This window comes from Meriones unguiculatus, chromosome 5, assembly GCF_030254825.1.
Source record: "Meriones unguiculatus strain TT.TT164.6M chromosome 5, Bangor_MerUng_6.1, whole genome shotgun sequence".
NCBI classification, from domain to species: Eukaryota; Metazoa; Chordata; class Mammalia; order Rodentia; family Muridae; genus Meriones; species Meriones unguiculatus.
In genome coordinates this window covers 83,969,055-83,995,605 of record NC_083353.1, presented here as the reverse complement: position 1 = coordinate 83,995,605, position 26,551 = coordinate 83,969,055, and the positions used below count along the sequence as shown (strand labels likewise).

General features: G+C 40.7%; 1 protein-coding gene and 1 long non-coding RNA gene across 7 annotated transcripts in view; one reads left to right on the top strand and one right to left on the bottom strand.

The window, feature by feature from the left end:
- Positions 1 to 26,551, bottom strand: part of Nr2c2 (nuclear receptor subfamily 2 group C member 2) — a 57,258-nt gene that overhangs the window by 13,444 nt on the left and 17,263 nt on the right. For 4 of the 6 annotated variants that reach the window (XM_021638242.2, XM_021638243.2, XM_060383763.1 and 1 more), the window contains 9 exons: positions 12,961 to 13,000; positions 12,204 to 12,314; positions 8,723 to 8,923; positions 7,938 to 8,040; positions 5,872 to 6,051; positions 3,480 to 3,627; positions 2,694 to 2,787; positions 1,468 to 1,601; positions 785 to 962 (listed from right to left, as the gene is read on the bottom strand). In XM_021638242.2, the coding sequence (XP_021493917.1) occupies positions 785 to 962; positions 1,468 to 1,601; positions 2,694 to 2,787; positions 3,480 to 3,627; positions 5,872 to 6,051; positions 7,938 to 8,040; positions 8,723 to 8,923; positions 12,204 to 12,275 (1,110 nt within the window). In that variant the 5' untranslated portion in view covers positions 12,276 to 12,314; positions 12,961 to 13,000. The remainder of the gene's footprint in view (positions 1 to 784; positions 963 to 1,467; positions 1,602 to 2,693; positions 2,788 to 3,479; positions 3,628 to 5,871; positions 6,052 to 7,937; positions 8,041 to 8,722; positions 8,924 to 12,203; positions 12,315 to 12,960; positions 13,001 to 26,551) is intronic. The other 2 variants (XM_021638244.2, XM_060383764.1) reach the window with 1 other exon arrangement.
- On the top strand, positions 957 to 9,361 carry LOC132654234 (uncharacterized). Its single transcript, XR_009591886.1, has 2 exons — positions 957 to 1,228; positions 8,716 to 9,361. It is a non-coding gene; the product is annotated as an uncharacterized LOC132654234 (long non-coding RNA).

Genomic DNA, 26,551 nt, shown 5'->3' with positions numbered 1-26,551 from the left:
GACACAAGAGCTACAGGAGAGACAGTGGTCATACTATTTGACCATGTGTTTTTAAGGATGGCTTCAAGATTATAATGAAAGGGTGCTGGGCAAGAAGATAGTAACTCACTAGAAGAACAGCTGCAGACACTCTTAATATTCACAAGGGCTCTGGTGTCTTAGAAGCAAGCCTTGGGCAACTGTAGTCAAGGACCCAAACTAGCCAAGTAACTGACTAGCTCTCTCCAGCACAGAGACTTGAGACAAGAGATTCATTTTAGAGACTACAGACTAGAAAAAATTTTGATGCCCTGTTAGGAGTGCATACACAGAAAGACCATGAGGAAAGACTAAGGACCAACTGGTATTCTTCAAAGATAGAATGGCTATGGCTCTAGTGGGCAATTTAATTAAAATCAGAGTCTGGTTGCCTACTTGCTAATGAGCTTATCTGATGACTTCTGTACATAGTAGAGAGATCAGCAAAGTGACTGCCTAAGTCTATGTTGCTGTCAGAGCAAGAAAGAGGCAGTGCAGCCAGCTCCTGATCCTCAGTGGCTAGCACCATGGCAGTCTGTCTTGGTAATGATGTGTCACATATTGCAGGGTCACTTTCAGAACCAGATGGCACTGTGAAACAGTTACGTCAAGAAGCAACAGTAATATGCTTTGAAATTCAAGATTCTGCCACAATTAGAAAATGAATTTACTACAAGGTCTGACTTAACATAGACTAGCATTGGTATAGTGCCTGGCTCAAGCATACTGAAGAGACAGGTAACACATGTTTAACATGTGTACTCACCTTAAATGTGACATGTGTGTCTGAAAGGAGGGGGCCTTCAACTTCAATGATGGGTGTTGACTGATCTCTGCTGATGACATGGATGCTCCCTCCTCCACTAGCATCTATCCCATCTGCCAGACTTGGAGGTGAAGCACTATCTGCGGTATTAAGTGCTTTCGCTAAGGTGTCAAATGCCCTAAAAATGAAACAGACATCAATGGTAAGTACAGTAAGAGAGCCCTAGCTGATTCTACTTAGATCCATGTTCTTTCCCCTACACCCAGATTTGAATATTGCCATAAGATTGTAAATTAACAGGAGGACCAAGCAGAGGACTCGGTGGCTCCCACCAAGCACCTATCTGGCCTGACACCAAGGCCAGAATGGAAGAGCAAAACACAAAGGGCCAAACTTCAGGAGAGAAACACGCTGTGCAACTAGCCAATGCCACCCAGAAAACAGGTATGAACAAGTCAAAACAGGAAAGAGGTACACTATTCTGTGCGGTGCATTACACAGTGCTCAAGACAAAGAACATTTTGTCTGATGAAGACCCTGGTGTAGGGAATCAACTATAGTTCTGACTGCCTATGGCACATGATGTAAGTGGGTCCTCTTCCAGTATAGGTGCCCACAGTTGATTTATAACATCCATCCTTACAGCACAGTGCCTGGATATGGAGTATCAGAAGGGCTCATACCGAGTAATCTCACTTGCAGACTGGTCCTCTGGCTGCATTTCTGAAGTGTCACCATTATTTAAAGATTCGCTCAGGTTGGCCAGAGAAGTCACTACATTTGCCAGTGTACCAAGAGCTCCTTGGCTTGTTTCAGCCTATAAATAATAGTAATATAAAAAAAGTAATATTAAAAAATTAGCACACACATGTGAATGACCTAAGGGCAATAAAATGAAGATATTATGTTTATTCAAGGCCAGCTTCTAGGTGTGAATAAAGTCACACCAAGGGTATCTTTCTGTATATCCACAGGATCAGAATTTTTTTTTTTTTTTTTTTTGTATCTTGGTTATGGTCACACACACATCCACAGATGTGATACAATGACATAGTGATTAAATGACAGAAAAATAGATAAAGTAGATATCTCTAACCACAATATTAAGAAAGTAGTTTTAAAAAAAAAAGAGAGAGAGGAAATATTGTAAGTCACACGTCTGACAATGGTGTAATAGCCAGAATTCTGAAAGATCTCAGTAACACAATACAAAGATAACCTAATTTTAAAAGGGACAGATCTAAAGACATTTCGCCAAAGATGTACAGAGGCCAATAATTGTGTTAAACCTTACCTGAGATATAAATCAAAACTTCAACGATACTTCAGGTGCTGAGGAGAAAGTGCCAACCATGTTTGTGTGTATGTATGTATGTGTGCACATGCCTATGTTTTGGTAACAGAAATAAAAACTAAAACCAAAGTTTTAAGCACAAAACTGATTAATAAACTATGACAGAACCACAGAATACTGTGTAGGTCACCACATAAGAGATGACCTATTGTACCAACAGACATCTCAAACTACAAGTTTGTTCTCTCTGCCTCTTGTCAGGCTACAGCAGATTATCTAATGTAATGGAAAGGAACTGGAGCTTCTGCAAAAGGCTACCTTGGAAAAAACAGCTACTTTCCCAGCATGCTGGTAGCCTACCAACAAATACGTAACAAAGGGAATAAATTAATAGGGAATAGAACCAGAGGCTGTCCACACAGCTGCCGTGTGATAGTGACTGTAGCCATTCAACTCTGACTGGGGTGTCCGAAAAGCCACCAGCATCTTTAGAACAAGTCCTAGGATAGCTATTATCACAAAAAATTAATGGAGCTACCTGAGGCTAAGCTTTCAGCATCATCTCTGATGGCCAAAGTAGCCTGCACTACAACATACAGGAAAAGAGAATGTTACCTTGGAATCCGTGGCCAGGAGAACCGTACCATCCTCACGTATCAAAGGCTGCTGGATGTTCACAAGCATCCCTGGATCAAGAAGACCTGTTTGTCTATTTAAGACAAAGAAACCCAGAGTAGCTTCTAACAGTTTCTGCACAGTATGCTAATGCTGCATTCACTTGACTTTCATATCTGCAAGGCTGTCTACCAAGAGAAAAGCTCTAACCCTGAGCCAAGGGTGAAGGGCCAGCTGCCTGCTCTTGCAGATGAGTTCTTCACAAAGCCAGGCTACAGGCTGAGGGAGGACAGAACATAAATGCCTACCCCTAGACCTTCTACACTAACTGTGGCTATGCTTCCCAAAGCTAAACTGATATTCAAAAAATTGTCAGAGACCCTCAACTTCAGCTCTTTGTGTAATACATTTTGGATTTCTGGTTTTCCTTATTTCTGTTCTCTTTAAAACCAGTTCAACAGTGTGTGTTAAAAAGAATGCAGAAGCTAGCTTGTGGAATTATCTAGTCCTTTCTTCACCTTGGGTCTTTGGTCTGTACTGTATAAAATAAAATGTCTGTACTTTGAGTTATAGACATCTATTTTCCTGTATAAATGAAGCCTGAACTAAACTGCAGAATCAGTTGTGCTCTACCATGACCCTCAGCAATGTTAAATGGATCAAAAGAGAGTGAGACATGCCAGGGCTATAGCCAGGCAGGTGAGTGTCCTTCCCAGGGATATTTGCACTTCCTCAGGCCAGTTTGTAGGCCAATTCAGTGCTGTTATGTGAGAACAGGAGACTGACCTTGCCCCGTCCTTGTCTGCCACAAACGTTGGAGTGGCTATCAGAGGACTTCTCAGGTCTTTCCGGATATAGATCTTCTCAGTCGAAGCAGCACAATTGCTTGGTTTCTCCCGTTGTACATCAAAGGGCTTCCGTTCACTCTGTACCGCTTAAATTACAACATATATTCTCGTTTAGAGAAAAGAGTCAAATGAAGAGACATCGTAACATAGTAAAGTTGTCTCTTAGCAGATCTGTAACTGGTGTTTGGTCACTAAGGGCTTTCCAACCAATGGGAAGAGTCAAAATCAACTAACCCCAATGTAAACCTAAAGATATACAGAGGGCTCAAGATGGCAGATGCTGCCTTGCTGAGAAACTGCCTTCTAGTGTGACCTAAGAAGGCCAATAAATTCCCCTGGGTTTTTCAGTTCTGTAATCAGTTGAGCTCAGCCCCGGATTAGAAATGCCTATCTTCAAGTGGACCCTTCACATAGATTATCTCATACCACAAATAACAGAGCAATCCCCAAGAGTCCAATTCCAGCCTGAAGAGCTTCAGCAAACTGAAGGCTGTTAACTGTATACAGCAATTTCTCTCCCAGCTAAGAACATTATTCTTGAAGAAGACCAGAGTTAAATTCCTAACACTCATTTCAGACAGCTCACAACTGTCTCTAACTCCAGCTCTAGGGAGATCTAAGGCCTCCATAGGTATCTGCATTCACATGTACACAGTACACATAGAGACATATATATATATATATATATATGTTTAAAATTAAAAAAAAACCTTTCAAATGACTCATACTGGGGCGCAGTGACACACGCCTGTAATTCCAGCACTCAGGGAGGCAGAGGCAGGAGGAACTCTGTGAGCCTGATCTACAAAGTAGTCCAGAACAGCCAAGGCTTCACAGAAAAACCCTGTTGTTGTTTTTTTTTTTTTTTTGTTGTTGTTGTTGTTTGTTTGGGGGGGTGTTTGTCACAAGAAACTGAAGAAAATGCAGATCTTGGTGGTGGGGTGTACTGAAAATGTATATACAGAGGCAAGAGGTCAACTACTATTGCTTTCCATCTTTGTTTTGATTCAGTCTCTTGATGACCATGAAAATCACTGATTGGCTAGACTGGCTTGACCAGCACACTTTCGTGATCCACCTATCTTCACTCGTAGTGGTAGGATCATAGGCACAAGTAACACCACCAGCTTTTACATGGGTGCCAGAGATCAAAACTCAGATCCTTATGCTAGGCGCAGTAGGCACTTTACACAACAAACCATCTTCCCAGCCCACAAACTGTCCTTAGACGCAAGAGATGACCATGCCTTGGATCCAAATGCTCTTCTACTAAGCTGAAATGCAGTTGGATCTTGAGTTTGCAGCTATGCCTGTGGCTGCCCAAGTTTAGTCCCATCACTGCTCACAACTAAGGACAACCTTACAATATGCTAGGGCAGCCCCATACCAACCTAGTCATGCATATACTGTACTGACTGTGGTAGAACAGGTTGTGAGCATACTTGTTCCCTAGTAAATTTTGCATTCTCATTCTGAGAACGAGAAACAATACTGAAATCCATTGGCTCTTATCTTCCCAGGAGCTAAGTGGCACTATTGTTCTGTAATGGGCACTGACTCTGTTCCTTTCCATCCTTGCTGTACTCTTAAGAGCACAGCACTGTTCACCTTGACTTCTCTGTGTTGCTTACTTTAGAACCTGGTTCTTATCATTTCACCATCAGAACCTGACCTGATGAATGGTCCCTGCAGATGAGGGAATAATTTGGAAATACTGCTGAGAGAAGGGTCTCAGCCCTTCTGTGGATGCTCCCACTTGAGGGCCTTCTTTAGAACTTAAAGGCTATAGCAAAGGAAGGGAGCGCTGGGTCACAGATGCGGCCAAGGGATTGAGAGGCATGGTTCTGGTTGCACTCTGGTAGTGGGGCTGGAATGACTTGGTCTCAGCTTTAATTAATTTATTTATTTATTTATGTTTGTTTGTTTGTTTGTTTTGCTTCCTTTTTAGTTTTTCGAGACAGGGTTTCTCTGTGTTCCTATGGTTGTCCTGGACTTGCTATGTAGACCAGGTTGGCCTCTAATAGAGATCTGGCTGCCTCTACCTCTCCAATTGCTGGGATTACAATTGTGCATCACTGCACCTGGCTCAGCTTTAATTTGAAGCTGGTGTTACCTACTCTGCATTCCTCTTTCCTGGTTTTCTGACTCATCTAGAAAGGTGCTTTCATGGAGACTGACAAAACCAGCAGTGTCAGCTCTGGGTCACTTGGTTGCCCCAAAAGGTAAAGCACAGTGAAGGTTATGTGGGTATTTCCCCCACTCATTTTAAATCAAAGGCAAACACCTTACTTAGCTGGTGTTTACTAACTGTAGTGGGCCGTGTTACTTACACTCCATCTTCATGCCCATCTCCAGACACTTCTTTAGCCGGCAGAACTGGCAGCGGTTACGGTGGTGCTTGTTGATGATGCAGTCTTGGCTACTCCGGCAGCTGTAGGTCAGATTCTTCCTCACGCTCCTTTTGAAGAAACCTTTGCAACCTTCACAACTGACAGCCCCATAGTGACGGCCTGAGGGAAGTGAGAACATGATCTGGTTCATCATGAGCAGAGTTGAGCTGTCCCAGGACTGTTCCCACTGAGTATACCTTCTCAGATGCTGCCACCACAGGGGCTAATGGCAGCCCAACAATATGTCTACCTCATGTGTCTACATTGCTACAGTAATCTTGCAAGGTCATGATGGAAATCCAAAGCTCATAAATGATATGACTGCCCTTGGCACACAACCATCCTAACACACAGAGAGGCTTAGGCAACACTGCTCCAGTGTGCATACCTTGGCTATAGAAGCAGCTTGGTGCCCACGCTTACTGCCAGACTAAACAGCCTAGTCATTCCTACATATTTGCTTTCTCTCTGAATCATGTCCTTGTCCTTAAGCATCCCTTTAAATGAACTACTCAAGCCCTTCAAGGAACATGGTTACAAATCACAGCTTACTTCTCTACTCTCATTTACTTAGAGTACAGTAGCCATTAGCCAATGACACCTTAGTTCACCCTTCCTAGCTGATAAATGCTCCTGTACATCAGTAGAACCTTGCAGCTAAGACTGTATGTGCACATACTGGGCTTCTCTTGCTTACAGAGCTTCAGACTCAACTGTTAGGAGGATACTTCACATCACAGTGACTACAGAGGTAACTTGAAGGATCTTTTTTCCTTTTCCTTTGAAGCACTGTGGTACTGAAATGACCCCTTGTAAACACTACCTTGACCTTCCTTACAATGTCTCCTTGAACTTGCTATCTCTGAGTGACTTCTAAGAGCTGAAGGCAGTGGCACTATAAGGTTATGTGATGAGGTCTTCCCTTGAAGCTCAGAAGAGCCCTGATGAACAAGGCAGTCTTTGGCTGTTTCTGTTCCTGCTTCATGTATTCAAAAATTTGTAAAGTGTGTCTCCTTGTTTAACAGGCAAAGATTCTGCTCTAACACTCAGTGGCAAAGTGCATATCAATTATAGGAGAATGTATAAGATTCTTGTACAAGAATGTACAAGATTATAGGAGAATGTACAAGATGCCTAGAATGTCTGAAGAAAGACATTCAGGACCAATGGCAGCACTGTGCACCTGCTTCCGGGGCAGGATAGGCTAGCTTTACCAAGATAAATAAAAGGTAGGCTCAGAAGTAGGCACCAGTGGTAGAGAAACAGTACAACCAGTTTAAAGGGAAAAATCAGAGCTTTTGAAGATGATTGCTTAGGCATCTTCCTCGGTTTGGTCCAACCCCCTTTTCAAAAAGACAAAATGAAATCCAGGACAATAAAACCTCCAGACTTCCTGAATGGAACAAAGCTGCCTCAGAACTCAGGTCTATGCCCCAGCTTCCCTGAGCTTCTCCATTCCTACTCCATGCCTTCCTGCCTCACTTACTTTCTATAGCTCGTCAGTGCTAGCAAGCCCCCTGTTTCCCTTCACCAGAGTCCTAACTGTGGAAGCCTTCAGGCTCTCCTTGAAGGACACCAGAAGCGTAGAGCTAAATAACACCCTAGAGGTCTTGGGCCTTCACTCAGGATGCGTGTGTATGCACCTGTGTATACTTTCCCAAGGGGACTGCATGGTGTCTACTCCTGCATCATAAAAGCTTATCACACAGGGTAGAGTAAAAAGATAAAAAGAAAAGTGAGAGAGTTTAGGTAAGTGGAATTATATATACAAAACACACCTTAGGAGAAACAAACAAGATGAGGGAAAGTTTTACTTAATAGCATATAAATACTTGGAAACAAATCAGTTTTTTGATTTGAATAATGTTTGATTTGAATAACATGACAAACTACTTTGCTTATAATGTTTGAAACCTACATATAATGTTTTCTCACCTAACCATTTCCCTACCCTATAAAAGGTCATATTGTTGCTCTATGATACATGCCAGAAGCCAGTCACATACCTGAGGCTTTGTCGCCACAGACCACACAGTACTCCACCACCTGGGGCCGCTGGACGTCTGCCTTCCCCAGCAAACGCTCCACAGAAGCAGAATCCGTGACGATCTAAAATGTCGGCAAACGGTGCCAATTAAATAAATTTAAAATAAAAACAAAACATAGATTCCTCCTCGATTATGTCAAAACCTGTCCATGCCTGGTCACTCTGGGACACTGGCATTGAGCCTCCAACTTCACAACTGGCCCTGCTTTCCTTTAGTGTCTGAGTGTATTTTTGTGGCTCCCCGAATCCCATCTTCTTTCTCCCTCTCAGAATAGAGATAAATAGGACAGAGCTGGAGATAGAAAGTGCAAAGAAGTGACTGGAAACATGTGAGATCAGACTGAAGAACTGGTCCCAGGCTTGGCCACCTACATGAGATAGAAGTAAGAGCAGATGTTCTTGTCTAGCCATGGTCAGCTCTAGGGAATGCCATAAAGATATCAGAGGCTAATGGTTTCCACTATGTAGTCTTTTAAGAACAATTCTCCAGTGGCCTATCGTCTTGCTTATACCTGTGTCTTTTCCTTGGATTAGTTTCTATCCTCTCTTACTGTTACCACTGATTGTCTTCTGGGTGTGGCCACTTAATTTCCTGGCTTTTGCTTTAGCTTGTAGAATCCCACCACACTTGTAAATCCCCAAAGGCCCTACTAGTGGTTGATTTGGCTTCCATGCAAGACAAAACTGAACTAAGAAGTGGTTCACTATCAAATACAATAATAACCACTTGTTGACAGGCCTTACCTGGATCCTGCCAGGAACAAGGTTGTCCGAGGTGGTGAAGATGAGCTGCTTGGCACTGGATGTCTCCGGAGAAGCCAGGATCACCTTCCCAGTTCCAGCTCCATCTGGGCTGGTCAGGATGAACTGCTGTTTGGAGGATCCAGAGGTGTCCACTGCGGTGACTATCTGGATCTTCTGTCCTGTCTGCTGGTCTGTTACAATCTACAGAATACAACATAGAAGCCCCTTTGCATGGTGTGTCTTCAGAGCTGTGTACTTGCAGGCACCACCGCTAGAATCAATACTGGTCTAAGATATATTTCACCAGTTGTGATGGCTAATCTTCACTGTCAACTTGATGAGATTTCGAAACACTATGGAAACAAACCTCTGGGTGTCTATGGGAGTCTTTCCAGAAAGATTCAACTATTCAGGGAAGACCCACTCTGAATGTGAATAGTACCATTCCATGAACCCGGGACTGAATAGAATGAAAAGGAGAAAATGGGCTGAACACCAGCAATCAATCTGTTCTACTTCCTGACTGTGGATGAAATGTGACCAGCCATCTTATTTTTCTGTTGCCATAATTTTTCTACCATGATGACTGTACCCCAAATCTGTAAACCAAAATAAAAGCCCTTCTTTTTGTAAATTTAACTTCGTCTGGTATTTCGCCAGAACAATAAGAAAAGTAATACAAGTTCTATGGCAAAGTAAGAAATATATAGTGAGCTTTTCAAAACTGATTTTTTCATAATTTATTTTATTCTAGGATCCTATCTTTACTATTTTTGGAATTAAAAGCCCCTTTATGAAGACAATCATAAAAAAAATAGATAGGCTTAAAAAACAATGCTACTGGCAAGTGGGAAGAAGGTATAAAAAGGCTGTTAGAGCCCCAGAAGCCTTAGGGACTACAAGAAAGATTTCAAAGAAGAAAAGAAAAAAAGGAAAAAAAGAAAAGGTGGGGAGGGGAGACAAGAGAAGACGAGAAAGAGAAGAGAGAAGAGAAGAGAAGAGAAGAGAAGAGAAGAGAAGAGAAGAGAAGAGAAGAGAAGAGAAGAGGGGAGAGGCAGGAGGAGAGAGGAGGGAAGGGGAAAGGAGGGGACGGAAGGAAACAAGAGGAGAGGAGAAAAACATGAAACAAAAACCATGTAATTACAAAGTCCTTCCTAACAAAATTGTACGTGAATCTCAATCTAATATAGTTAAATGTTATATATGTAAATGTATTTTAGAAACACATTTAAGTTCATCAATGGTTACAATAATGCTTTCTTGAAAAGCATCAAATGAAAAAGGGGGAGATGGAGACCCCAGGAGAATCTCAAAACATGCAGAGAATTCTTACAAAGTTTACTACAAAAGAACGAACAAGGCAGAAAATCTCAATCATCTCCAAAATGGAACAGTATGCAATACCTTCCCCCTTTGAACTTACTTTCCTTTAAAAAGCCAGATTAAAAAGTAAAAAATTGAACCTAATATTCCTGTGCCCTCCATCACCTCCAGAGCTCCTGCCCTACATCTCTATCATCAAAGCAGCAGCTCTCAGTCCCAGCTCTTCCTCCAATGAGAGACTGTGTTCCTCCTCTTCCTCCTTAAAATCTTTGTACTGCTAGGGCCAAACAACACAATACCAGCAATGCTTCTGATCACCTGTGCTAGCCTGCATGACAAGGAAAGGTGTCTTGTTGACTGGCATCTAATTAGTAGTATCACAATCAATACTGTCAAATAGCCCCGGGGGGGGGGGGGGACTCATAAAAACAATTCTGGAAATTGTGGGATGAGGATTATGGATCCTACAATGGCATTTTCAGTATTAGTATTTCTTTACATAATTATGATTTGTTTAAGAGAATGCCATGATTCTTAAGAAATCTCTGTGATTGATCCAGTGCAAAGAAATGATGCCTGTAGTTTGTGATAAAATCAGTAAGAACTATTACATATAACATACATTCATGATTGGGTGGCAAACAATTAGTGAATCTAAGTAAAGGTTATAACAATTTTATTTACTATTTCCTGTAAATTTGAAGCAGTATAAAAACAGGACATTAAAAGCTATAGTACAAAACTAGGTGTGTTAGCACTAGCCTGTACTGGGAATGTGGAGTCATTCATAAGAATCAGGACTTCAAGTCCAGGCTCAGACACAAAGAAAGTTGGAGGTCAGCCTGAGCTACAGGAGAGCCCATTGTAAAACATAAACAAACAAAAACAAGTAAAAACACAACTGCTAGCTTTTCCTGGTGCTCATCTGCACTTCATCCTGCACTCATATGTCCATAGTGACACTGTACAGAAACAAAGGTTTTGGAAACTGCCTGGGTCATATAGCTGACTGGTCACAAGACTGGATCCTAGGTCTGTTAATTCAGACTAAACATTGTCTAATCTGACATCTTTCCTTCTTAACCTTACCAGAGACACCACTACTTAGGTTTTAAGTATTGCTGTCATACATTGATTGTTAAAAATGTTGCAGGGGATGCAACATTTACTGACAAAGCATGGGCTAAGAATGAGGACAGCACTGAGGCCATCTGCATTAACACTGAAAACACAAATTATTTTGCTTTTAAATCCTAAAAATTTTTAAGCCTATTATTGTGAGTTTGTGTGTGTGTGTGTGTGTGTGTGTGTGTGTGTATGCGTGCATGCGAGTGCACACATGCTTGTGTAATATGTATATGAGTTAAGGTGCATGCATGGTTTGGTGCCCATGTAGAGATCTGAGGACATCTTTTGGGAGTCTGCTCTTTCCTCCTTCCAGTGTTGGTTCAGGGACTGAGCTCAAGCCACAATGGTTCCTTGGTAGGTGCTTTTACTTGCTGAGGCATCCTGTTGCTATTTTTCATACTCATGTAACAGGTGTTTTTCAGCTGTTCATCTCTTCATATGTTATGGTTCAGCCGGGTAATCAAACAGCAATACATTATCCCTTCCTCACAGCTTCTTGCTATAATTTCCAAAGTCTTTTTGTTCAAAAGATTAGAAAAAGTGAATTAAAGGCAGATTCATAGTCCTACCCCTGCGTAAGTAATAATTAGATAATAATAGTAATAGTTTTATAGAATGTGATTATGTACATGATATCTTTCTAAGCATCTTAAAAGCATTAAACTTGCTGATTCAGGGCAAGATCTACTACTTTGCAAATAGAAAAGTAAAGCATTAAAATTGTGATTGACCCAACTGAAAAACCTACTAAGTGGGGACACTGGATGTGACTACAAAGAGGGGTCCTTGATCTTAATAGGATATATACTGCCTCTCAATTTAGAAGCAAGTAAATAATAAAATGGTATGTCATCTATTATTTTGAAGCAATAGTTCATACTTTTGCTTTAAAAGTAACTTAAATACAAGCTTTTACCTGATGCTTTCTAAACAAATGAGCTCACACTGTATTTGATGTCTGTAGTAAAACTCTTAGGCGGGTTTGTTTTTTGGAAAGAATGAAGAAACCCAGTGGAACTGACACGAATACCTGAATGCGCTGAGGAGAGGCTACCGCAGAGTCGGTGGAAATTATCTGGATGCGTGGGGAGGGGCTGGTCATCCCTGGAGATTCCGGCCGAGTGGTCTGTGTACGTGGTACCTGTGGATGAGAACATTGGGCTTAGGAAGGTACCTAATGATTTCCTAAGGACTTCTTTCTTTCCTAAATGCAGGGTCTTATTAAAGTCCATGCTGGCCTTCAACTATTATACTACTGGCTCTCCTGTTTCTACCTCCCAAGTACCAGGATTACAGGTTTGCGCTACCATGCCCAGCAGGAGCATGCTTCTTGCTCTTGCTGTGCCTTGAATGACAAACTTGAACTTTGAGGTATCAACGCAAAACAACAAAGGAAATAGTGAGATACTGCCCATGTTGTTTCCAAGAAAAAAAAAATCTTAAAATAGCTGCTTCTGATGTTGAAAACACAAGGATAAACCAAATAAGTTCTGCTTTTCATGACCTTAAAAAAAAGCAAAGCTATCAAAAGAACTGTTTTTTAGAGATGCTCTTTGAATTTTTTCCACTGTTTCCAAAGCCAGCTATAAAACTTTCTTTTGTGGTGGTTTTTAATAGACATTCACAACACTGCAAGAGAGAGATGGCAAACAGAGCCAGTACAGCCCTGAAAATTATTAGGAGCAGCACTTAAAGAGTCCTGACAACCTCCTAGACTCAGGCAGAATGGAGATGGGCAAAGTTCACCATGAATAAACACAAAGGTCTCATATTTAGTCAATACCTACCAAAGGCGAGGATCAACGTGCTGAGTGGTCACCTGGGTACCTGAAGTAAGAAGACAGTATTTTCCTAGATTAAAAGTATATCAAGACCCAACACCATACAAAGGTGGCATGTCCCCCAACCCCTGAAACTATGTTTCCCTAATTTATTCTGTGAGGCCAATACTGCTCAACACCTAAACATGTAATGAAAATTATCTTACAGATATAGATGTAAAAACTGAACAAAAGCAAGCAAACTGAATCCAGTAGCATGCCTAAGTGCAGCTTACCTAAAGAATGCAAGGCTGGTTCAGTGCATGAAAATCAGTTCGGCAAGAGCTTCAAGATCACTTTAATGAACAGAACAAACAGAATGTATTTGACAAAACTTAACAACCCTTCATGATTTAAAAGGAAAAAGAAAAAAGATTCAATAAATTAAAAACCAGGAAAGCACTCACTCCAATAAAGGACAGAAGACAAAAGCTTTCCCCCAAGATGAGAACACCAGATATGTTTTCACCATTGTGTAAATAAATGTACTGGAACTGCTAGTAAGGAAACTAGGTAGAGACAGGAAAAAAATAAGAGAAGGAGAAAGGGGAAGGAAGAAAAATGAGAAAAGATGACATATATCATGATTATAAAGAAAAAAGTAAAACTATCTCCATATGCATATTAAATGTTCTTACATAAAATCTTACAGAATCCGCAAGAATTCCCTTACAACTAACTGGTCAGAGTTCCAAGGCTGAAGGTATAAGATCAACTGTATTTCTATACAGTGACAATAAACAATCTGAAAACAAAATGAAGAAATAATGTCACTGATGATATATCATAAAAAAGAACAAAACAGGCTGGAGAGATGACTGAGGTTAAGAGCACTAGCTGCTCTTCCAAAGGTTCTGAGTTCAATTCCCAGCAACCATATGATGGACTCATAATCTATGAGATCTGGTGCCCTCTTCTGGCCTGCGGGCATACATGTAGGCAGAATACTGTATAAATAATAATAAAAAAAAACATTAAAAAAAAAAAGAACAAAACTGGAGAATAAATTTAACAAAGTAAGTATAAAAAAGCCAGGTGTGAAAGCGCATACATGTAATCCCAGAAACTTGAAGCCAACCAAAGATACATAAACTCTACATAGGCCAGTAGAATGGAACTTGCCGATCCACTATCACCACCACAAAAATTGGGGAGGGAGGGAAGAAACGAAAAAGAAAATCCCCAGAAATGCCACTGAAAGACAGACCAGAACACAATGCTAATAATACGCACTGCTCTCTAAACTTGACAGATTCAGTATCATCCCTGCTGAAAACCAAGTGCTCCCCCCGCCCCCATAAACTCATCTGCTGATCCTAATACCCATGTGAAATGTAAGGAACCCAGAACAAAGCAATCCTGTGAAAGAAAATGTAGGAGGACTCACACCTCTACATTTTAAACATTCTAAAACCTATAGTAATCAAAGCAATGTGGGGATCCACATCTGAATTCTGGTATTATTCATCTACAAGATCTGTAATGGAAGAGGTGTCTACATTTCAGTGTAGAATTCAAGAAACCAAGTTATGGGATCACCCAAGTGTCATTAATAGATGACGGATAAAGAAAATACAGTTAGGAGCAGTTAAGAAAGACAAGGCAGAGAGTTCAGCCAAGGGGAAGCTCAGCCCTCAAGGTGAAGTTCAATTGGAATTCCAGCTAACTGTCCCCAACTTCTCCAGTCTCCTCCCCCTCTCCCCCTACTTTCCTCCAGACAGGGTTTCTCTGTGTAGCCCTGACTGGCCTCAAACTCAGAGATCCGCCTGCCTCTGCCTCCCAGAGATCTCCCTGGGATTAAAGGCATGCACCACCACACCTGGCTACAAATTTATGTTTTAAATAACCAAGTGTATTTAAAAATATTTTAGAGACCCATGAAGGATTTCCAAACCATAAAATTACAGCAACCATTGGACCTATGCCATACTTGAGCCTGAACTTGGCTATGAGAGTGGCTGTTTTTAAGCTTTGCGACCTGGTCCAAGAAGTTATACTCTCTGACATTTGGCTTCTTTACCTGTGCAAGCATACACTTGTCAAGTACTCCTTATTTCAGAAGCACAGGACTACAGATACAGCACAGTGATACAGTGCTTGCCTAGCACACACAAATGCCCTAAATTCAATCTCATTGTATCAGAAGACCAAAGATTCAAGCATCTTTGGGAATCAGTGTAGGGATGCTCAGTTCTGAAAGTAATAAGGCTGGTAGTCTACACTCCTGAGGTCTAAGAGATGGAATATAGCAGATAATAAAAAAATTTATAGATGGAGGAATTATTTTTATCCCACTGTTTCAGTCATCAGATGGACAACAAAGCAGCACACAGCCACTCTTATTTGGCAAACAAGAAACAGAAAAGAGCAAGGAAAGGAGCCACAAAAATACAGCCCCCAAGGACACACATTACCATGACCTCACTCCTTCAACAAACTACCATCTCCTACATTTCACCACTTCCCACCAATGTCATTATAATATGACTCCATCAAGGGATGAATCTAGGAGTTGGGGATTTAGCTCAGTGGTAGAGCACTTGCCTAGCAAGTGCAAGGCCCTGGGTTTGGTCCTCGGCTCTGGAAAAAAAAGGGGGGGGGGGTGACCTATTTGTCAGGTCAATGCCTTCATTATCTAACTGTCTCATGAAATGTTACTGATACAATAGGTGTGAACTTTTTACTGATTGTCCATTTCTCAATCCTAGTAAGTTGACAATTGAGGTCAAACATCACAATGTTATGAAAAGCAGTATAAAGAAGGTTTTACTTGAAAGCAAAGTGATATAACAGAATCTCTAAGAAATGTTTGCAGATGTCTGAATTTAGAGACTAGCATTATAAACAGACCTGGAGATACATTCTCCTTCCGTAAGTATATTGGGAACCATTTAGCATAGTGGTAAAAGATCAGCCTCATAACAAAATATAAAAACACTAGCTATACTTTCACCTAGTCTAAGCCTCTGCTTTCTCTTTCCCTTCATGCCATCTTAGTGCCAGCTGACACTCTGTGCCTCAGCCCTGGCTATCTTTTACCTCTTTCAACTTCTTAACTTGTGGAGGACAGAATCAATTAATACTCAAGTACAACTGCCAGGCAACATCCAAGTATGTGTGTACACTCTGGGTAGAGTATTTGTGCTTTAACAAGAAAAGTGCTAGTATAAAGAGCTCTACAAGCCAAGAATTTGGCTCAATGGTAGAACATTCTCTAGTATGAGAGAGCCCTAGGTTCCAATCCTCAGCAATGCTTATTTGGGTGTAGTGGCAACCACTTATAATCCCAGCACCAAAGAGACTGTAATAGAGATATCAGAATTAGAAATCTAGGCTATGTAAAATTAAAGGGCACACGCCTTTAATCCCATCACTGGAGAGGCAGAGGCAGGCTGGTCTCTGGGTTCAAGATTAGCCTGTTCCACACGGAGAAAACTCCATCTTGGGGGAAGAGGGGGAAGACCCTGTATCACAAAACTAATCAAGGATCTCATGAAACTGTGCAAACTAGGTTTTGGAGGTGTATAGGTGTGTTTAGACACAGACCTTATCATGGTTTGCAGCGTAGACTGAAAGGGACTTCACTTCTTTCTAAAGTTACACATGTCATCTTTACTGTCTCCATAGTCTAACTCAAGACCTGTTCCTATGGCCTGCCTTTAATATCCCTCAAACTGGCTTGAGTGTCTCCTATAGGATCCAGTCCTGAACTTTGGCACTCTTCACAGAGTACTACCCAATGTGTTCAATGACCCAAGAACAGGAAATGACTGTGTTTCCTCTAGACAGTGAATGGATGAACACAAACACACACACAATCTGTAAAGCAGAAAGATCAATCATAAGTCCTAGTGGGCTGGCTCCAAAGCAGACTTTGTCTCTAAACAAATACACACTGAAAAAAACAAAGCCATCGGGGACAAGGGAAGGCGCTAGAGCTGGGTGAATAGTGAATAAACTATAATACAAAATAAGGTGAATAAATTATCATAAATAAAAATTAATTAATTAAAAATTAAAAACATCAAAAAAAAGCCATCAACTATATTTCACAATTGTATAAATAGTGAGATACTTAATAGCAATCAGGCTCATAGTCTTTTGTTCACACATATATTAACCTGCCAAAAACAAGCAAGTCCCTAAAAAGGAAAAAAAGCCTGCCAGTAGTTGAACATAATAGATATGAATTCCTCCAGACTGGGGTCTAAATACTGCACAGTTTTACTAACAGCTTCAGAAACAAGTTTCAACTGAAATACAGGGCTTAGAGGCAAGACATATACACACACAAAAGACATAACACTACACACAAGTAAAGATTTCCTGTGCTACCCTTTTATTCTATTCCTCCCTACCCCACACCAACATACACACACTCACCAGCCAATTGTTCTCAGCAGTTTTATTTACATTTTTTCCTCAGCAACTTCCCAAGCCAAATAGTAACCAAATCAGCCAGGGGTTGGTGGGTAGAGTCCACAGGCCTGTGCCTTCAAACTCTGCTGTGCCAATTCCATTTACCATATCACACAGTGCTGTTTTTGATACTCTTTCTGTGACCCTGCTTTGCTGAAGGTCAAGTACATTATCATTCCCTGTAACCAAGGAAGCAAAATTGGAAGTGTTCCTGCTGTTCTGCTAGCTGCCTGTTCTGAAGCAGCCTGTTGACTACCATGACGACCTGCTTGACATGGGAAACTACTTTTCCAAGTCTTCCATTTACCTAGACTCCTGTGGCTTTGTTAAACCCTCTTCCCAACACCATTCTCTTTACAGATTATCTTTCTTTAGTGAGCTCACAGAATGTTACCATGGAGAACAACCTACTAGAAGCAATTTAAAAACTACAAGGAATAGAGAGAAGACTTGGAGAACATGGATGTTCTGCATACAGTATCAACTTCACTATGCTAAAGCTAATATTTCTACAGATATGGAATCTTTGAAGCACAGGAAACAACATATGGTCTGCAGTACGTACAAAAACCACTCCAAGAACAGAATGGACTTGTTTACTGTCTCTAAGGGCTAAGTTTTACCTGTAAGCCCCACTTGCCCAAAGACAACTCCCTGAAATGCCGAGGGCTGTTGTTCATATAAGATAACAAGTCAAGTGTTTTCACTGCAGTACACAAGGTTGGCTGCCCCATCTGCACACTATGCAGTAAGTATGTCAGGGTATATGCTTGCTCTGATTGCACAGGAACTGGAAGTACCATAGCCTTGTGGGTTCTGCCTCTAAAAGTACCTGACTAATCTAATTCAGTGCCATTTCTCTGGAAATCCCTGGCCAGTGTCCATATTCCTGACTAATACTTAATAAAGCTTGCTTCAATTGGACAATCATGGATTCGGCCTTTCTCTTCTTAATTTTCAGGTTTAACATTACCGATTTTCATGCAACATGCCCAGAACACAAACACAGGGCAGAACTAAGGCCCCAGTCTCAAGTCTGGGTAGGAAGATGGGTAACAAATGTGTCAGTGCATGAAGGATGCCAGGATGGCTTCCAGTTTGGCCAACTCTTCCTCCAAGGCTGCTGAGGAAAGAGAGCTCCTAAGATACCAGTCAATTTAGAGGTGCAGTTTACAAACACTAATAAACATATTCTTTGGCATTAAGACATGAATATTTGCTATAAGGCCAGAGGGTAGTCCCATATTTGATCCAGGCACACACCACTTCAAACAATTAGTCCAAGATGAATTTCACAGTCATCAAAATATAAAGCAGACGAAGCAGAATATAAAGAAGACGAAGAAACATAAAGCAGTAGTCTAAGAAAGAAGGCTGTTTTTGTTTTCAACATGGGTTAGAGATGAAAGTGGAGAGAGTAAAATTTAAACTTAAGTCATACTAGGGAAGTAGATCAGTACAGAGAATGCTTGCTTAGCATTCAGTATGCCCTAGGTTAGTTAGATCCCCAGTACTGCATAAACCAAGCATGGTAACAAAGGCTTGTGGTCCCAGCGCTTGAAGAGGTAAAGGCAGGGACATCAGAAGTTCAAGGGCATCTTTGGCTACATCGTGAGTTCTAGCTCCAGCGTGGGTGATAACATACATAAGACTGCCTCTAAAACAAAAAACTTTTCCACGTCAAAAGTTCGTATATGCACTGATTTAAAGCAATGCAAATTAAACACCCATGCATTCCTCATATTTTAGAACTCAGTTACTACTCCAAAGGAACATTTCAGAAAGAAGATGAAGTCTCTTTTAGAGAAACTGAAGTGAAAGTCCCTCCATCAACAACTATTTATAGCTCCAAGAACTCACTGGCAATAGCCAGTAAGTGCCTGTGAAAGAAAAAGAATATTGAGAAGCAAAAAGCTCCAGGACCAAACTTCTGAAGATCAGAGGGCTCTGTATAAAAATCTATATTCATGCTCTGACCTCATGATCCTACTGATGTGATTGACCACATACAAATGGGTTTACCATAAATTATCTTTCAAAGAAATAGAAAGGGATTCATCATTAAGGGTATTGTAGGAAAGAGGCCACCACCAGCTACAGAAGCAAAAAATGATACTTAATAGTTCAATGGAAAGTAGCAACTCATCAGATACTCAAGCCATTATTAGAATGGCTCTCTAGTGCAGCTCTGTCTCATTTTGTGCAACATATATCTCAATTTTTCTGTCCATCCATCCACCTCCACATAATTCAATAGTTTTTTAACAGTTATCACTTAAAAAATATCAACAGTTGGTTCCATTATTTGCTCCTAGATGCTTTGACAGGTTAAGAATGGACACATATATTGGTGTTAATTTATGACAGAGAATGGTAGAATAACTTGTATGACCCATACTAAATAATGGGTTGGTACGGTATGCTATGTTCTATTATAGCACAGCTATGAAAAATTATGTTCTTGCAGGCTATATAGCACACTGCAGACAGAATATTCTGTAAAAGGGTATTATAGAAATACAAAGTAGTAGGCACACTGAGGTTACAACTGAACGAAAGCATATAAAAGAAGACCAAAAAGAATTTATACATCCAATATGTAAACTCCATTTTACTGTTAAGACAGGTCTGGTCGCACAGCTCTGGTCTGCCTGAAACCATGTAAGGTCAAGTTGGCCTCAAACTCAGCCGCTTCCCAAGTGCTGGAAGTGCACTACTATGCCTGCCCAATAAGCAGAATTCAAATGCCCTTAGCAAGTGTATAGGGCCCAGGGAACACAACGGCAAATATAACGAGTTTTGGTCTTCCTAAAGCTTACCTTTTATGTGGTAAAGGACTATGCCTATAGATAATAAACTCACAGAGAAAAAAATAGGAACCATAATTCGGGTGGAGGAAGCAAGTGAGGGAATACAGGTAGTGGCCACCTTATATCTGATGTTTTTATAATTAAAGAACTTCCAATGAAGGTTAACCTCCAAAACCATATATATTGCTAAAGTTTGGTACTTTGAATAATCTTATTTTTCACAAATCTAAAATAAGCTTTCTTCATATCCTCCTTATTTAAAAAAGCTTGTCTTGTAGCCCATCTAGGACACAAGAAAACTTTTTATTATTATTAAGATAAGGTATTAAAGTATTCTGTCCTCTTGACTACTAAAGAATTACCACTGAAGACTTTTTAAAACTAGGCTGTTTCTTCACCTACAAAGCTATATAGAACTATCCTTGTGAGCAACTTAATTCACTGAAACCATCCACACTAAGTATCATGGCTCCCTTGTTTTGGGTCTGTTCTTTGATTATTCTAAGTCTATGCCTACTTGTAAAACTAAGCTTAATTTCTCCTTGCTTCATTCACTTTCTAATTCACTATTTTCTGTGACAGTAAAAGGGTACAATCTCCCAAATCTTTTTAAAGGATTGAACACTAACCAAATGCAGTAAAAATTCAAGCCAGCCATTACTCTCTATGAGAAAGCAGCATTTCTTTGTGCCAAGATACAGCACAGGCATTATTCTGGCATACTTCTACATAAGCTACAACTCTTGTGCAAGATACCAAATTCCTCATTTTCTCCCTTCTGACAACTCCTAGACATTTCTCATAACACAAGTTTAGTCTTATTTTTTCTAACATTATTTTATTATAGTTCCACAGTCGGCCCTTAAGTATCAGCTTATTTATGATTCTGCATCCATCTGACCTCTCCTACCCTATCAGCTATATGAAACACATATTAAAAATAGACTGTTTTCCTTTTACTTCTCCTGGATGTAATTACAATTAATATCATTTTTGGATAGTAAAAATACTAGTATATAAAGACGACACTGGATCTGGAAGGAAATGAATCACAATTCATACTCAATGAATCATATATTAAATCTGAAATAACTTCTGGTCTGTCTACTTCTTGCACATAAAGATATATATATATATATATATATATATATATACATACACACATACATACATATATATATATATATATATACACACATACATACATATATATATATATATATATATATATATTTTTTTTTTAACTATTAAGAATAAAAACTCCAGCTGGGCACAAAGGTGCACGCCTCTAATTTCAGCACTCAGTGAGACAGAGGTAGGCAGACTTCGAGTCTACAAAGCAAGTCCAGGACAGCCATGGCAACACAGAGAAACCTTGTCTTAAAAAACAAAAAACTGGGGCTCAGAGGTTAAGGGCACTGCTTGTTCTTCCAGAGGTCATGAGTTCAATTCCCAGCAACCACGTGGTGGCTCACGACCATCTACAATGAAAACTCTAGTGCCCTCTTCTGGTGTTCAAATGTACATGCAGGCAGAACATTGTATACATAATGAAATAAATAAATAAATCTTTGAAACAACAAAAAACCGTACAAGATCCAATTTGACTGACGGCTCTTGGTTTAGCAATTCTACTCCAGCTTTAGAGAAATGCCCCACGTGAGCCCAGGAAGACGTTCTTTACAGCACCTTTTACATCTGAGAACTTTTGGAAAACAACTTAGATGTGTATCACAATGGAGTGGCATTTTCTTAGCTGAGATTCCTTCTTCCAAAATGACTCTAGCTTATATCAAGTTGACATAAAAACGATCTAAGCTAGAAATAAAGGCGGTAGTGACTGTAAGCAGAATTATTATATACAATGTATGAGCCTATCAAATAAGACATTCATAAAACAAAACAAAACAAAAAACACCTTCCAGGCAGAGAACAAGATTCTTTGCAAACCAGTTCACAAAGAAACTGCTTCGCCAATGCCAGCCTGGTCTACAGAGTGATTCCAGGACAGCCAGGCTACACAGAGAAACCCTGTCTCAAAAAGCCAATAGAAGTAGTAAGACTGCTTTACAATGTGAAAAAATTAAATACTGAATTAATTACTTTTTTGAAAGATTTATTGCTTCTGTGTGTGTGAGAGAGAGAGCATGCGTGCACAGAAGCCAGAAGAGGACATTGGATCCCCTGGAACTAGAGCACTGTGGATCCTCTATAACAGCAACAAATGTTCTTAACCACTGAGAGTTATCTCTTCACACAAAATTAATCATTTCTTTTTTTTTTTTAAACACAGGATGTGTGTGTGTGTAGCCCTAGCTGTCCTGGAACTCACTATGTAGACCAGGCTGACCTCAAACTCACAGAGATCTGCCTGCCTCTGCCTTACAAGTACTAGGATTAAAGGCTAAATCACATGTAAAGCAAAAGCTAGAATATACTCCATTCAGTTTAATAAATGGCATTATAAGGATTTGTTAATACTTCTAGAAATGTCAGCAGACATTTAATAAAAATTGAAGTGTCAGCATAATGGAATTAAAGGGTTTTTTTAATACTGATGAAAGTATTATCTTTATGATGAAATATCAATAAAGAAGAGAATGAGCTTCTGACAGCTTACCACTGGTAAAAATGCTACACCAAATGAATTACCTGTGTAGTATAACTCTTACGTTCTGCTGTGACAGGCCTGACGGTGCTTTTGTTTGGAGGAATGTGGACTTTGGGACTTTGAGTAAGAAAAGCTGTAGAATGCATTAAGCACTGCCAAATAGGAACATGCTAGACAGTGAGGCTGAGGGTGATTTGAACTGTGGGAACCTGGCTAAAGAGATTTCAAAAGACAATATTATTAATATGCGGGATAGACAGATAGTACAGGATAAGCATACTACGAGGTACAGACCCAAAGAAGATAAGTAACAGAGAGAAGAAGGGTGCATAAATCTCAGTCGGAAGGCTGGAGAGAAGAAACAAGGTAGGAGAGGGAAAACAGACATAAGAGGGTGGAGATTGGACTGGGGAAAGCAAGTGTAAGAGGACATAAAGACTCTAGAGAAAAGAGAAACTGAGGGTGGGGGTTCTCTTTGGACACAAGCTGGACACCTAACTCAGTGGGTTCTTGGGAGGATATGGGGGTAGAGCTCAAGCAGAGACTCCTAGTAGCAGAAGCCATAGAGACTGAAGAGGATACCCACTAACTAAACTAGTCTCCTAGCAGAGGGATGAGAATACCAACCCACCCACAAAAACTTCGACCCAAAATTTACCCTGCCTACAAGATGTACCGAGATCAAGAAAATGCCCAACCAATGTCTGGCCCAGCCAAAGACCACCCAATCGGAGAGTGCCAACCCGATACTATGAATGATACTCTGCTAAACTTGCAGACAGAACCTGACAGTTGTCCTCTGAGAGGAGCTACCCAGCAGTGCCTCAAAACAGATGCTGAGACTCACAGTCAAACATTGGGCAATACACAGGGAGTCTTGTAGAAAATTGGGAGGAAAGAGAAAAGGACCTGGAGGTAATAGGAGTTCCACAAGAAGACCAACAGAGCCAACTAACCAGGGCCCAGAGGAGCTTGTTGAGACTGAAACATCAATCAAGGACCATGTACTCACTAGACCTAGGTCTCCTACGAAGATGTAGCAGATGGGCAGCTTAGGCCTCATGTAGATCCTCTGTAAGGGGAATGGAGACTGCATCGGACATGGACTCACTTCCAGCTTGTTGATCACTTCCCCTGGTGAGACTGCCTTGCCAGACCACAGGGAAAGAAGACATGCAGGGAAAGAAGACATGCTCAGTCCTGATGAAATTTGATAAACTGGTCTGGAAGGGAAAGGGAACTCTCCTTTTCTAAGGAAAAGGGGAGAGGGGGAGGAGAGAAAGGATGGGGCTACAAGGATATAAAGTGAATGAAAAAATTGTTGGCTAGAAACTATTTTTGTGATAGTTTGGTGAAGAATGTGGCTGCTTTCTACTTTTTTGTTTAAAAAATCTGCCTGAGGCTGAATTAAAGAATTATATATTAATTGCTTTAGCAGAGGAAATCTCAAAACAGCCTCGTATTGACTCTGTAGTGTTGTTATTAGTGTTCATCCTTATATAAAGTTATAATGAAAAGAAGCAAGATGAGCAAGAAAAAAATACAAAATGTATTTGAGGAGAAAAGGTGCACCAGGAAGTAGGCTGAAGCTACAGTTCTCTGTTCAAGGAGATAAAAAGATGAAAGAAAAGCCTTGTGTTACAAGTAATAGAGGGAGTGGTGACCTCAGGGCAAGATCCCACCCAGCTAAACTTCCAATTTGCGAAAAGAAATTAAAGAAAAGCTTAGGGCTAGTGGGGCTGGCACACATGCCTTTAAATCCTAGCACCAGGAAAGCAAAGACAGGTAGATATCATTGTTCAAGGGCAGCATGGTCCACAGAGTGTGTTTCAGGACAGCCAAGCTTAGGTAGTGAAGGATACCATCAAAAACAGAAAGCTGGTGAAGATGTACTCAAACAGGGGGGCAATGTTCCAGTCCTAGCAAGCAGCAGAATTTGGCAGCTTTTGTTCTTCTGATCAAGAACAGAAGATAGGGGTTATGGAATCTCCCTCTGAGACTAAGGAAAGCCACTGAAACCAGACATGTGTCAGGGGTGTTCCTGCATGGAGGCCTAGAGGCCACTGGGTAAGGCTGTGAAGGTGAATCCTGGATTGCCTTGGAGACCCCAAGATGTTGGAAAAGACCCCCAGAGTTGTGGGATCTGCTGAGGAGGGCTGCTAACAGGGAGTGGAAGGAACCCAGCTCAAGAGAAAAAAGTGTGTTGTAGTAAACAAAGCTCAAAGGAGTTGCAGATCTGAAAAGTGCTTTGACAACAGACAAGGAGATGCAGAGTTTGAAGTCTGCCCAGGTAGTTTCAGTCTTGCTTTGGCCTAGTATTTCCTCACTATGCTCCGTTTTGGAATAGTAATGTATATCCTGTGCCATTATATATTGGAAGTGTGTGATCTGCTTTTTCATTTTTGAGTTTATAAGGGATTATAGTTAGGAGATTGCATGAGGCTGGGCGAGGTGGCCCATGCCTCTAATCCCAGCACTCAGGGAGGCAGAGGCAGACAGATCTCTGAGGTCAAGGCCAGCCTGATCTACAGAGTACGGGACAGCCAGGGCTTGTCACATATAGAAACCGTGTCTTGAAAAACAAACAAAAAAAAAAAAATCAAGACAAAACAAAACAAAGATTACATAAGTCTCAGAAGAGACTGTGAACTTTTAAATAGCGTTATTAACTTTTAAATAGTGCTATGTGTATATTCTATACATACAGACTATTGGGACTTTTGAAGTTGAACTAAATGCATTTTGCATTATCATATAGCTACAAGCCTATGGGGCCAGGGAATAAAATATGGTGGTTTGAATACGAATTGTGCCTATAGGCCCATAGGGAGTGGGTCTATTAGGAGGTATAGCCTTGTTGGAGTAGGTGTGGCTTTGCTGGAGTAGGTGCATCACTAGGGGACAGGTTTTGAAGTCTCAGATGTTCCAGCCAGGCCCAGTATGTTTCTCTTCTTGCTGCCTGCAGATCCAGATGTAGAACTCTCAGCTCCTTCTTCAACATGTCTGCCTACATGCCACCATGATTCCTACCATGAGGATAATAGACTAAACCTCTAAAACTGTAAGTCAGCCTCAATTAAATGTTTTCCTGGAATCACTCTTGTAGATCAGGCTGTCCTCGAACTCACAGACAGCTGCCTGCCTCTGTCTCTGCCTCCTAGGTACTGGGATTCAAGGTGTGTGCCACCACCATCCAGCTAGCTACTTGAAATTTAAACTCAGGTTTCATTGCTTATAAAACAAGCTCTCTGAAACACTATGTTTTGTTATCTCAATTGTCAATTTTCAATCTAGAATCACCTAGGAGATAGGCCTTTTGCATACAGGATTATCCTGTTTTGTTTTACTTCTGTTTTATTTTGAGAAAAAGTCTCACTATGTAGCTTTGGCTGGCCTGGAACTCCCTCCCTGTGTGGATCAAGCTGATCTCCAATGTATAAGAGATTTGGCTGCTTCTGCTTCCCTAGTGCTGGGATTAAAATGTATACCATCATGCCTAGCATCCTCACCCCCTCAAATTTATTTATTTTTGTTTATAACTGTTTTGCCTGCATGTATGTCTATGCACATGCATGCCTGGTGCCCACAGAGGTTGAAAGAGGGTATTTGGATCTCCTGTAACTGTTCTTATGAATAGTTATGGACCACCATGTGGGTGGTGGAAATTAAACCTGGGTTTTCTGCAAAAATAAGTTCCCTTACCATTTGAGCCATCTCT